This window comes from Garra rufa, chromosome 25, assembly GCF_049309525.1.
Source record: "Garra rufa chromosome 25, GarRuf1.0, whole genome shotgun sequence".
NCBI lineage: Eukaryota > Metazoa > Chordata > Actinopteri > Cypriniformes > Cyprinidae > Garra > Garra rufa.
In genome coordinates, this window is record NC_133385.1 from 30,934,921 (window position 1) to 30,948,279 (window position 13,359).

Here is a 13,359-nt window from a genome sequence, read left to right on the forward strand (position 1 = left end):
GCTAGTGTTAGAGTCATTGTTAATAATAAATGAAAAGAAAACAAGTTGAAAAAAAAACAGAAAAAGAATAGAGAATGCTAGAGTTAGAGGGTCATTTTTTATAATAAATAAAAAGCAATATATTTTAAAGCATTTAGTCACCTTTTTCAATGTTAATAAAACATTTCATGTTTGTTAATTCACAGTACATTAACTAATGTTAACTGATACAACTTAAAACTTTAATGTATTAGTAGGTTAGTACTTAATATTAACATTAATAAATGCTTTATAATTATTGTTCGTGTTATTAATTCAGTTTTGTTCTGTCTTTCCAATTGGGTAAAATGTATTTTTTGCTTCAGGAGAACCAGGTCCTGAATTGTGATTGGCTGATTTTAGAAGCTGTGCGGTCAAAGAAAACACTCGTCAAAACGCGTTCTCTACCTGCATAGGTCTAAATTTAACATCTATGTAGTTGAATTGCATATAAAACAAACTAAACTTCATGTGACGCAGTTTTGTTATTAATACATACATGGGAAAGGGTCACATTTCTGTAACAGTAGTAATAAACTGAATGTGTTTACACTAAAAACATCCAAAAAATTCAATTTCTTTCAACCTCATACAAATTGAATATTGCTTGTTGTAACCATATTCATGCCTTTCAATTATGAGTTTAAGCAGTTTTAATTAATGCATTGTGAAAATGTAATTATTTAAATAAAATTAAATAGAAGCAAATGGTTAACAATACATTTTACTATGATTTCCTGAGTGAGGAAGTCTTACGTGTTTGTAACCTGCATCTTAAATGCATTAAAAAATTCAATTTATTTCAACCTCATACAAATTGAACATTGCTTGTTTTAACCACATTCATACCTTTTAATTATGATTTTAAACAGTTTTAATTAATGCACTGTGAAAATATAATTATGTAAATAAAATTACATAAATGCAATGGTTAATTAATATATTTTACTATGATTTTTGAGTGAGGAAATCTTACCTGTTTGTAACCTGCATTTTATATGCATCAAATTCAATTTCTTTCAGCCTCATACAAATTGAACATTGCTTATTTTAACCACATTCAAACCTTTTAATTATGATTTTAAACAGTTTTAATTAATGCATTGTAAAAAAGAAATGTAATTATTTAAATAAAATTAAATAAATGCAAATGGTTAATAACTTTTACTATGATTTTCTGGATGAGGAAATCTTACCTGTCTGTAACCTGCATTTTATATGCATCAAATTCAATTTCTTTCAACCTCATACAAATTGAACATTGCTTGTTTTAACCACATTCATACCTTTTAATTATGATTTTAAACTAAATTTTTAAACTAAATTTTAAACTTAATTATGGTTTTAATTAATGCATTGTGAAAACATAATTATTTAAATGAAACCAAATAAATGCAAATGGTTAACAAAACAATAAATTTAACTATGATTTTCTGAGTGAGGAAATCTTACCTGTTTGTAACCTGCATTTTATATGCATCAAATTCAATTTCTTTCAACCTCATACAAGTTGAACATTGCTTGTTTTAACCACATTCATACCTTTTAATTATGATTTTAAACAGTTTTAATTAATGCACTGTGAAAATATAATTATTTAAATAAAATTACATAAATGCAATGGTTAATTAATATATGTTACTATGATTTTTGAGTGAGGAAATCTTACCTGTTTGTAACCTGCATTTTATATGCATCAAATTCAATTTCTTTCAACCTCATACAAATTGAATATTTCTTGTTTTAACCACATTCATACCTTTTAATTATGATTTTAAATGGTTTTAATTAATGCATTGTGAAAACACAATTGTTTAAATGAAACCAAATAAATGCAAATTGTTAACAAAACAATAAATTTAACTATGATTTTCTGAGTGAGGAAATCTTACCTGTTTGTAACCTGCATTTTATATGCAATTCAAATACATACATCTTAAAAATTAAGGGTGTGTCTAATTTATTCAGTCAACAACAGGGCTTTTGCCTGTCCCTTCAGTAGCTTCTCCAGTTTTTAATAGGCAAACATAGTGTCAAATAAACGTATCGCCCGCCCACCCGCCATTTTTTTTTTCTCCCTCCTCCTGTCTCCCAGCAAAGGAATGTCACTTGAATTTGTATCTTCAACCCCCATGACACTGTTGCTTTTCCTTCACCTCATTCACCCTTTTCTAAAAAATGCAGGGCATTGAATGCTTCGCATTTTCAGCGCTGTTTTTCCCGTCAACCCCTCTGATAAAGCGGCAGGTAAAGAATGCCGCCCGTCCTGCACACAGACTGTGGGAAAGAGACGCTCTTACCGTCAATCACCGCGCCGCCGGATATGTGTAATTTATCTGTTACCGAGGTGATTTCCACAACATTCCCGTCTGAGGTGCGGCACCTACGCTGAAATGGCAGCAGTGAAGCTCTTAACTGAGTGATGTAATGCTTTCAGGGCTCGATGGATTTCCGAAAAGACTCTAAAGGCAGATCTCCTTCAGGCCAGGCTTTGATTTTCAAAAAAAGACTTTGGTTTCCATGGGTGAATCTCACAGAACCTGTCAGGAACAAGTCTGGGCCATATTTCTCCCTAAAATAGAAAGAAAATGAAGCCTGTTTTAAGAGCACTTAATTTTTAATGACAAATAAACGTTTTAAACCTATTTTGTGTGCCAGAATTAATACTGTTTTCTTCTCATTTCTTTTCCAGCGTCACCTGATGGAATGGTGAGTGAGACGTCTTGCTCTCTGTGTTTTGTTGTGTTTATAAACATCTGAATCATGGCTGTATGTATCACACGTCTTTTAGCTGCCTACACAAACACATACTGTAGCTCAAACCTCCTCTGCGGGTTTAGAAAACACGTCAGCAGCAAGAAACATCTAAAGAGCTCCTGCGTCAGTAACGCTTAACTTGTCGTAGAGTAACTTAACATAAGCATAATCATTGCACAATGATTTCTCAGTTAATGCACAATAAAATCTCTGAAACCAAGTAGGTCATACACACAAGGGTTGCATTAGTGTTACATCAGGAGATGCTATTTTGACAGTTGGTATTATTGAAAGACACTTATAAAGGATTAGTTCACTTCCAGAATGAACATTTCTTGATAATGTACTCACCCCCATGTCATCCAAGATGTTCATGTCTTTCTTTCTAAAGTCGAAAAGAAATGAAGGTTTTTGAGGAAAAAATTCCAGGATTTTTCTCCATATAATGGACTTCAATGGGGATCAACGGGTTGAAGCTCCAAATTGCAGTTTCAAAAGACTCTACACAATCCCAGCCGAGGAATAAAGGTCTTATCTAGTGAAACGATCTGAAATTTTCTGAAAAAAAATAAAATAAAATAAACAGTTATATACTTTTTAACCACAAATGCTCATCTTGAATTTTGAAGTTTTTTGATGTGCGTCTTTACGCATTATGTAATAATGTTGGAAAAGTCACATGGGGTTAGTTCTTTGTCTGTATACTTTGGTTCAAAAAGGTAGGGTAGGGTAAAAAAAAACTCTCATTTTCACCTCCAACTTCAAAATCGTCCAACATTGTTGTTTGACCTTTTTTGTAAAGGGTGATTGACTTTCTTTGCATGTTCGCTTTGTAAACCCTGCGTGGTACTTCCGTCTACATATGTGTTTTGTTTTTGTTTTTTAGAAAATGACCAATCCTTTTGCTAGATAATACCCTTATTCCTCGGCTGGGATCGTGTAGAGCCTTTTGAAGCTGCATTGAAAATGCATTTTGGACCTTCAACCCGTTGATCCCCATTGAAGTCCACTATACAGTTGAGGTCAAAAGTTTACATACACCTTAAAGAATCTGCAAAATGTTAATTATTCTACCAAAATAAGAGGGATCATACGAGATGTTATTGTTTATTTAGTACTGACCTGTTCAAAAGTTTACATCCCCTTGATTCTTAATACTGTGTTGTTGCCTGAACAATCCACAGCTGTGTTTTTTTTTTTGTTTAGTGATAGTTGTTTATGAGTCCCTTGTTTGTCCTGAACAGTTAAACTGCCTGCTGTTCTTCAGAAAAATCCATCAGGTCCCACAAATTCTTTGGTTTTTCAGCATTTTTGTGTATTTGAACCCTTTCCAACAATGACTGTATGATTTTGAGATCCATCTTTTCACACTGAGGACAACTGAGGGACTCATATGCAATTATTACAGAGGGTTCAAACACTCACTGATGCTCCAGAAGGAAAAAAACATGTATTAAGAGCCGGGGGGTGAAAACTTTCGAACAGATTGAAGATGTGTACATTTTTCTTATTTTGCCTAAATATCTTATTTATCTTATTTATTTAGTACTGCTTTTCAGAAGCTACAGAAGATGTTTTCCAGAAGTCAAAATAAGTGAAATTTACCCTGATCTTCAAATTCAAAAAGTTTTCACCCCCTGGCTCTTAATGCATGGTTTTTCCTTCTGGAGCATCAGTGAGTGTTTGAATCTTCTGTAATAGTTGCATATGAGTCCCTCAGTTGTCCTCAGTGTGAAAAGATGGATCTCAAAATCATACACTCATTGTTGAAAAGGGTTCAAATACACAAAAATGCTGGAAAACCAAATAATTTGGGAGACCAAAAGGATTTTTTCTGAAGAACAGCAGGCAGTTTAACTGTTCAGGACAAACAAGGGACTCCTGAATAACTATCACTAAACAAAAAACCCAGCTGTGGATCATTCGGGTAACAACACAGCATTAAGAATCAAGTGTATGTAAACTTTTGAACAGGGTCATTTTTATAAATTCAACTGTTACTTTCTCTTGTGGACTATATGTAAACGTCTTTTATGTGAAATATCTTATTCAGGTCCGTACTAAATAAACTATAACATGCATTTTTTATGATCCCTCTTATTTTGGTAAAATAATTAACATTTTGCAGATTCTGAAAGAGGGATGTAAACATTTGACCTCAACTGTATGAAAAAAACTTTTTTCCTCCAACTGTTTTGGATGACATAGGGCTGAGCAAATTATCAGGAAATGTTTAATCTGGAAGTAAGCAAATCCTAAATTTATATTTTAATAGTTTACTCTAAAAAACATCCACTGGATGTTCATTGTGTATGTTTCTCTCCAGGATGAAGATTTGGACTTCACTCTAGCTACAGATTTTGAGATCGGACACTTCTTCCGGGAGAGGGTCATTCCCAGAGCTGTGCTTTATTTCACAGGAGAGGCCTTAGAGGACGACGAGAGTGTATGTTTACACTTTTCACTATTTTTATATGTTTACACTATTACTATCACAAGAAAATCTAGGGCTGACTATAGAATAAAAAAGAAAAATATTCTATTAAACCACACAAGTCTTAATACCCAGGGTTTCCTTAAAAATACACATCTTTATGTATGTATTTGCTTTAAAGTGTTGTTTTTAAGTGTTGTTTTTTTACTGAATTTTATTTTAGGCTTGGGCCCTTGAACTGGTCATTTTTTAGTAGGTTTCAAATCACATAATGGACAAACAAAGTGCATTAAAATCTATGTGGGATGTTGTTTAATTTTAGGTAATATTGAAAATATTGTAAATATTCATATATATCACCCAGACGCTCTGTAAAATAAAATATTACATTTGTTTTCTAATATATATATAATTCCATGCTGTTTTACAGTATGAAGAGGAGGATCTTGAAGAGGGAGAGGAGGAGGTGAGTATCCTTTAATAGACACATTAGCCATTTAATAATAGTCCAAATGTATAGGCAGTAGCCGTTTTACAGCAAACTGTTATGTGTCATCCAGGACCTGGATGAGGAAGGTGAAGAAGAGGACGAGGAAGATTTTGATCCCACGGTGAGCATTTAAAACATATGTTTTCCGATTATTTTTGCTATTGATTCATTTGAGCTTAATGCACTTGTGCAGAGATTTTAGTAGGCCACAAAAAGCAGCATATAATTAGCATTTTGTTCTGTTTCTTTTAATCATTTTTTTTAAATATTTGAATCAAATTTGTTTTAGACTGTTTGAAATAGAATCCTGCCATACTAGTCTACTGTATTTATATGAAACTGTATAAAATATGAAGCAACAAACTGTGCGCATCTCAAACTTACTGGTTACTGTGTGTCTTATGTACAGTTTTATGCAAATATGTTGCAACTTTTGGCATTTGAGTGCATTGCACTGTGTGCTCAGTTGTACGCTGTAGTGTATTTCAAACAGTGGTTGTCTCTGAAACACTGCATTGAATATAGATCTTTGTTGCTGATCTGGGTTTGATTGAGGTGATCTGAATTGAAAGCGTTAACTTGAATGGTGCTTCATGATCAGCTGCATGCCTGATGTGTAAACCTGTGTTTGTCCCTCCACTTCCCCTTTACAGGCATAATTCATTTCTCACTTCATGCATTTCTAGGTAAGAGACACGTGAAGGGATGTTTACATTGGCGCCAACGTTGGCGCTCTTTCCCATTTATCTTTTGAGCTGTCTTCCCTTCATTATTATATAATGTCTTTCTCCTCTTCTTTCACTCTTATGTCACTTTCACATGAAAGGTTTGTGTGTGGACTTTGCAGTTCACACTCAAGCCATTCTAGGTGTATATGGCTTTCTTCTTTCAGAGGAATACATTGGAGCAATATTAAAAAATGTCCTGGCTCTTCCAAGCTTTATAATGGCAGTGAAGTCCAATACAGTGCGTCCATCCATTATATAAAAGTACTCCACACGGCTCCTGGGGCTTAATAAAGGCTAAAGTGAATTAATGCGTTTGTGTAAGAAAAATATCCATATTTAAAACGTTATAAACCTTAATTTTTAGCTTTTGCTAACTGTCGTATGTGAGTTCATGAGAGAGTGGCGGTCACAAATTAGATGTACAAAATGAGGATTTGTAAAGTAAAATGTCAGGATTACGATATAGCTGTTCTGTAAACAAAACTTGGTTCTCGCGAGACTAGCATATGTGACCCTGGACCACAAAACCAGTCATAAGGTTAAATTTTACAAAACTGAGATGTATACATCATATGAAAGCTCAATAAATAAACTTTCTATTGATGTATGGTTTGTTAGGATAGGACGATATTTGGCCGAGATGCATCTATTTGAAAATCTGGAATCTGAGGGTAGAAAAAAATCAAAATACTGAGAAAATCACCTTAAAAGTTGTCCAAATTAAGCTCTTAACAATGCATATTACTAATCAAACATTACATTTTGATATGTTTACAGTAGGAATTTTACAAAAAATCTTCATGGAACATGATCTTTACTGAATTTCCTAATGATTTTTGGCATAAAAGAAAAATCTATAATTTTGACCCATACAATGTATTTTTGGCTATTGCTACAAATATACCCCAGCGACTTAAGACTGGTTTTGTGGTCCAGGGTCACATATTCTTACCGGAGCTTACGTTACCCCTTCATCCGTTGGAACGCCACTCTCTTATGAACTCCCCTATGACAGTTAGCGAAAGTTAAAGATTACGCTTTATAACATTTTAGATATGGATATTTTTCTTACACAAATATATCAGTTCACTTCAGAAAGCCTTTATTAACCCCCTGGATCCGTGTGGAGTACATTTTATGATGGATGCATGCACTTTATTGGGCTTCAAAATCTCAGCACCCATTCACTGCCATTATAAAGCTTGGAAGGGCATTTTTTATGTTTTTTAAACTCTGATTGTATTTGTCTGAAGGAAGAAAGTCATATACATCTAGGATGGCTTGAGGGTGAGTAAATCATGGGGTAATTTTCATTTTTGGGTGAACTATTCCTTCAAATTACATATAATTTAGCATTTTTTGTTCGCAAATAAATGCTAATCACTTTGATAGTGAAAGTACTTGGCAAACCATACTGTGGTTTGAAACAACGTAAAAGAGTGAAAATAGATCAGCCAAGAAAGATGCAACTACTATTAATTGCGTATAATTTGCGGTTTTCTTTGCAAATAGATGCTAATCGAAAAAAGTGCTAAGAATAAAAAATAAATGTAGTTTAAAGGATAACTATTGCCAAAATGCAACCTGAGCTGTTTTTTTTTTTTTACTGTAAACGAGACAAACTTATATCTAAAAGCATAATTACGACAAACGAGCCGTTTTTGAGATTGACCGTGATTTCGTTTTGTGGTCAATGGCCGGTGAATGGGAGTACTAGGGGCATAACTTTGAGCGCATCAAAATCTATATTTTTACAACACTAAGAAGGCTCGACACACCATGAAACTTTGCTGGAAGTATCGCCTGGGTCTCTACACATGAACTCCAGCATTGAGAACATTGTTTGTGTACACAGAGTTTACTAAAAAGAAAGGTTTTGAACAACTCACTTACACTGTTTGAGTTTCCGCTCGCAGCCGTCTTGCCAGTCAAGAAGTGTCGATCTCCGAATGCGAGGATGGATAGCTCCTAAAGCATATTTCCATATAAATGCACGGCTAATTCGTTGTTTTGTCGCAAGTGAAAAACAATATTAACCTTCTACTTGTAAAAAGAGCCTCATATAAGCCTAATATTTCATCCTATGGAGTCCATTCATTCGCATTCGGAGATCGACACTTCTTGACTGGCAAGACGGCTGCGAGCGGAAACCCAAACAGTGTAAGTGAGTTGTTCAAAACCTTTCTTTTTAGTAAACTCTGTGTACACAAACAATGTTCTCAATGCTGGAGTTCATGTGTGGAGACCCAGGCGATACTTCCAGCAAAGTTTCATGGTGTGTCGAGCCTTCTTAGTGTTGTAAAAATATCGATTTTGATGCGCTCAAAGTTATGCCCCTAGTACTCCCATTCACCGGCCAGTGACCACAAAACGAAATCACGGTCAATCTCAAAAACGGCTCGTTTGTCGTAATTATGCTTTTAGATATAAGTTTGTCTCGTTTACAGTAAAAAAAAAAACAGCCCAGGTTGCATTTTGGCAATAGTTATCCTTTAAGTGAAATAAACACTTTCTTCACATTTCTAACGTCCAGATGTCTGGTTTTGTTGATGCTCGATAATGATAAATACACAGAGTAATTATCAATGCTGAACATCAAAAAAATTTGACGTCTTGAATGTTAGAAAGAAAGTGTTTTTGCTCGAAGAAAGTGTTGATATTTATTACTGCTAGAGAGTATTTATTGTTGATGGTTAAAATATTTCGAAACCATGCCACAGTTTGAAAGAATGTAAAAAGTGTGAAAGTAAATTATCCTGGAGGATGCAACATTTGAATTTGAAAATGATATTCATTAAAATACTTCTGGCTTAATAGCATGATTTTGGGGCGGGACTAACTTTCCAACCAATGACAGATGGGGATGGTGCCAAAAATGTTTCAGAGAATGCTAAATAAATGCAATAAAAGTGAAACAAACACTTTTTTTCGTATTTCTTACATGTTCAGTGATACTAATTGAATAGTATTGACTTTGGAGGTGAAAGCATTTCCCAAAACATACCGCAGTTTTAAGACAACATAAAACAATGAACAAACAAACAAGCGAAATGTGAAAATGACATTTAAAACTAACCTTCTCAACTCACACTCACTAAATTAACATTAAAGATGAAGTGTGTAATTATTTTAATGCTAAAATACTTAAGCAGTCTGACATATCAAATATCTGGCTTAGTAGTGTGCAACAGTCGGGTTCTGGAAGTAAAAATACCATTCATTTTCTCCATAAGAAAATAGATTTTTACCACTACCTGATAAACCTTTAAAGACAGAACTATTGTGAGCTCCAGGGTTGTTAATTAGAAGTATATGCTTTTGTTGAAGCCATCAGTTCACATTCTTTCAACTTATGTTATAAATAATAGTGTTTAACAGTGGAATCACTGGTGAATAACTACATTACCCATGATGCAGTACAGAACATTCAACCAATCAGAGAGTCAAATTGACTACTAAGCCCCACCCACTTCTATAATCAAGTCTCCCCATGCACTCAAAACACTTAAATATTTGAATGTATATGCATATTTTGCAGTAAACTTAAAATATATTGTTTCTATACATAGTCAACAACTTTAATTGTGTAGTTTAAATATTTCTCCATTTTTAACTTGATTGCCATTTGCAATGCTTCATGGGATTGTAGTTCTTTTCTCTCGATAAATTCTAACTACACAGTCTTGTACCTTTGTCTTTTTGTCCTTTTTTTAGCGTGTTGGTTGGTTTCATGGCTTATAACGCTTTAACAAAGACTATTTTTAAATCCATCTGAGAAAAATGGAAAAATACTTTCAGAATCAGTGCTGCTGAAAAAGTGGATGTGCACTAATACAGACTATAGTTTGATTTTGGGAAGGGGCCAACTTTATAACCAATGGGAGATGTGGGCTGTGCCAATAACTGTTCAAAAACAATATTTTTGCTGATATGGTTAACCCAACTACTGGTGCAGAAATTTACACACTTCACTTTTACCAAAGCATGTATTTATAAACCAAACCATCAACCGGCAAATCATTACTTTCTGTTCCCCGATGCCTAAAATAATATGCAGAAATCTTTCTCTTATCTCTTACAGAAAGAACCTCCTCCTGCAGAGTGCAAACAGCAGTAAGACTCATGAACAGACAGCCACAGCACAACTCGGCTGTCCGTCAGACAACTAGACGATGTGGACGCAGGCCTCAATTCCTTGTGGACTCACCACACTAATGCAATAGGAAACCAAACGCTGTTTAGGAAATGCATGTTTGTTTGTTTCTTTATTTCTCTACTGTTTACTTTTACAGAGATGACCTCAGTATTCTCATTCATCAGTCCTGTGACTTTTGCGCTCCAAAATTTAACCCACAAAATGGATAATGTATAAAGACTTCTTTTATTTTCTTTATTCAAAACATTAGAGCTGGTGTGTAAGAGGGTTTATTAAAGATGCCACATGTGTTTTGAATTCTTAACGTCCATATGTAACCATGGCCATTTTTGCAACATAGCAGGTTTTGGACACTCCCCAGATGATATGAACTCCCAGGCGTCATCTAGTGTAGCATTACTCAGGGTTTTTTTTGCCAACAAAATGAACCTGCTGTCTTCATGAATCTGACATAACTTAAATTTCCGATTAAGCTGTTACAATGTAGTTACGAAAGTGTTTTGATATGGATCGTCCTGCTCGTTGGTAGCCGAACGATGTGGATTGTGGTTATAGAATACTTCTGATTTATCTCCAGGGTTGGGCGTCATTGAATTCCCCATCCTGATGCAACGCAGATCCACGCCGAGCACGTTGACATGGGATTTCAATCGTATTTTATTTCGCCATGTGGTTATGTGTCAAGTTGCTTGCATTCATGCACAGAATTGCATCAGTGACAGTACTGAGAATGTTAACAAGCAGATCTTAAAGCCATTGCAGGTTTACTCTCCGTTTGAACGGTGTGCGAGCCATAGCCTTATCTGGAACTTCTTTGGTTTATAATGCAGCATTGTTTCCATTTTGTACAAAATAGACAAAAAGATTCTATTAAATGTTGTGCGACATGATGCCGCAAAGTCTTGCTCTTTTTTATTGTTGTTGTGGCATAACTATGAAGTCTGACGTACCATTCTCACTCAGTGGATAAAGTGAGAAGAATTGAGCCATATATAAGGAACCGAATATATATCAGAACAACCTAGAACACGGGTAGGCAATGTTGGTCCTGCTGCTGTTCTGCAAAGTTCAGCTCTATCCCTAATCCAACACACCTGAACAAGCTAATCAAGGTGTTAAAAATTTCTAAGTCTACAGCCAGGTGACTTTTTTTTCAGGGTTGGAGCTAAACTCGGCAGGTCATCGGCACTCCAGGACCGACTTTGCCTATCCCTACCCTAGAAGTTGTGTAGCAACAAGAATAAAATCACCCAAAACAACCTATCAACTCAGAACACCCTAGAACTTGCATAGCAACAATAATAAAATCACCTAAAAAAAAAAAACTAGAAATTCAGAACTCCATAGCGACATGATCAAAGTCACGCTGAACACCCTAGCAATTCAAAACACCCTAGAAGTTGCACAGCAGCAAGAATAAAATCACTAGCAACACCCTAGCAAATCAGAACGCCTTGGCAACCGCATAGCAACATAAATAAAATCACCTAGAACACCCTAGCAACTGAGAACACCCAAGAATCTGCATAGTAACATGATTAAAATCACCCTGAACACCCTATCAACTCAGAACACCATAGCAACTGCACAGAAACATGATTGAAATTACCCTGAACACCCTAGCAACTGCATAGCAACATAATTAAAATCACCCTAAACACCCTAGCAACTAAAAACACCCTAGCAACTGCACAGAAACATGATTAAAATTACCCTGAACACCCTAGCAACTGCATAGCAACATGATTAAAATCACCCAAAATACCCTAGCAACTCAGAACACCCTAGAACAGGGGTAGGCAACATCGGTCCTGGAGTGCTGCTGTTCTGCAAAGTTTAGCTCCAACTCTAATCAAACACACCTGAACAAGCTAATCAAGGTGTTCATGATTTCTGAGTCTATAGCCAGGTGACTTTTTTTTTAGGGTTTGAGCTAAACTCGGCAGGTCATCAGCACTCCAGGACCGACTTTGCCTATCCCTGCCCTAGAAGTTGCGTAGCAACAAGAATAAAATCACCCAAAACAACCTAGCAATCCAGAACACCCTAGCAGCATGATGAAGCTACACTGAACACCTTGGCAACTAAAAACACCTTAGCAGTTGCATAGCAACATGATTAAAATCACCCTGAATACCCTAGCAATTCAGAACACCCTAGCAACTGCATAGCAACATGATTAAAGTCACACTGAACACTCTAGCAACTCAAAACACTCTAGCAGTTGCATAGCAACACAATTAAAATCACCCGGAACACCCTAGCAACTGCATAGCAACATGCATAGCTTCATAGCAACAACAGTCACACTGAACACCCTAGCAACTCAAAACACTCTAGCAGTTGCAAAGCAACATGATTAAAATCACCCTGAATACCCTAGCAATTTGGAACACCCTGTAAACTGCATAGCAACCGGCCTAAAATCACCAGAACACCATAGGAACACAAAACACCCTAGCAGTTGCATAGCAACATGAAAAAAAATCACCCAGAACACTCCAGCAACTCAGAACACTCTAGCAACTGCATTGCAAAACATGATTAAAATCACCCAGAACACCCAGCAACTCAGAACACCCTAGTAACTACATAACAACATGGTTAAAATCACCCAAAACACCTTAGCAACTCAGAACACACTAGCAGTTGCATAGCAACATGATTAAAATCATCCAAAACACCTTAGAAACTGCATAGCAACCTGCCTAAAATCACCCAGAACACCATAGGAACACAAAACACCCTAGCATTTGCATAGCAACATGAATAAAAT

At 35.5% G+C, this 13,359-nt stretch overlaps 1 protein-coding gene across 2 annotated transcripts in view; it reads left to right on the top strand.

The window, feature by feature from the left end:
- Positions 1-11,473, top strand: part of nap1l4a (nucleosome assembly protein 1-like 4a) — a 28,435-nt gene extending 16,962 nt beyond the window's left edge. The window contains exons 10-15 of one of the 2 annotated variants that reach the window (XM_073832019.1): positions 2,711-2,727; positions 5,102-5,221; positions 5,640-5,675; positions 5,770-5,820; positions 6,353-6,385; positions 10,509-11,473. In XM_073832019.1, the coding sequence (XP_073688120.1) occupies positions 2,711-2,727; positions 5,102-5,221; positions 5,640-5,675; positions 5,770-5,820; positions 6,353-6,358 (230 nt within the window). In that variant the 3' untranslated portion in view covers positions 6,359-6,385; positions 10,509-11,473. The remainder of the gene's footprint in view (positions 1-2,710; positions 2,728-5,101; positions 5,222-5,639; positions 5,676-5,769; positions 5,821-6,352; positions 6,386-10,508) is intronic. The other variant, XM_073832018.1, reaches the window with a different exon arrangement.
- The last annotated feature ends 1,886 nt before the right edge of the window (positions 11,474-13,359 follow it).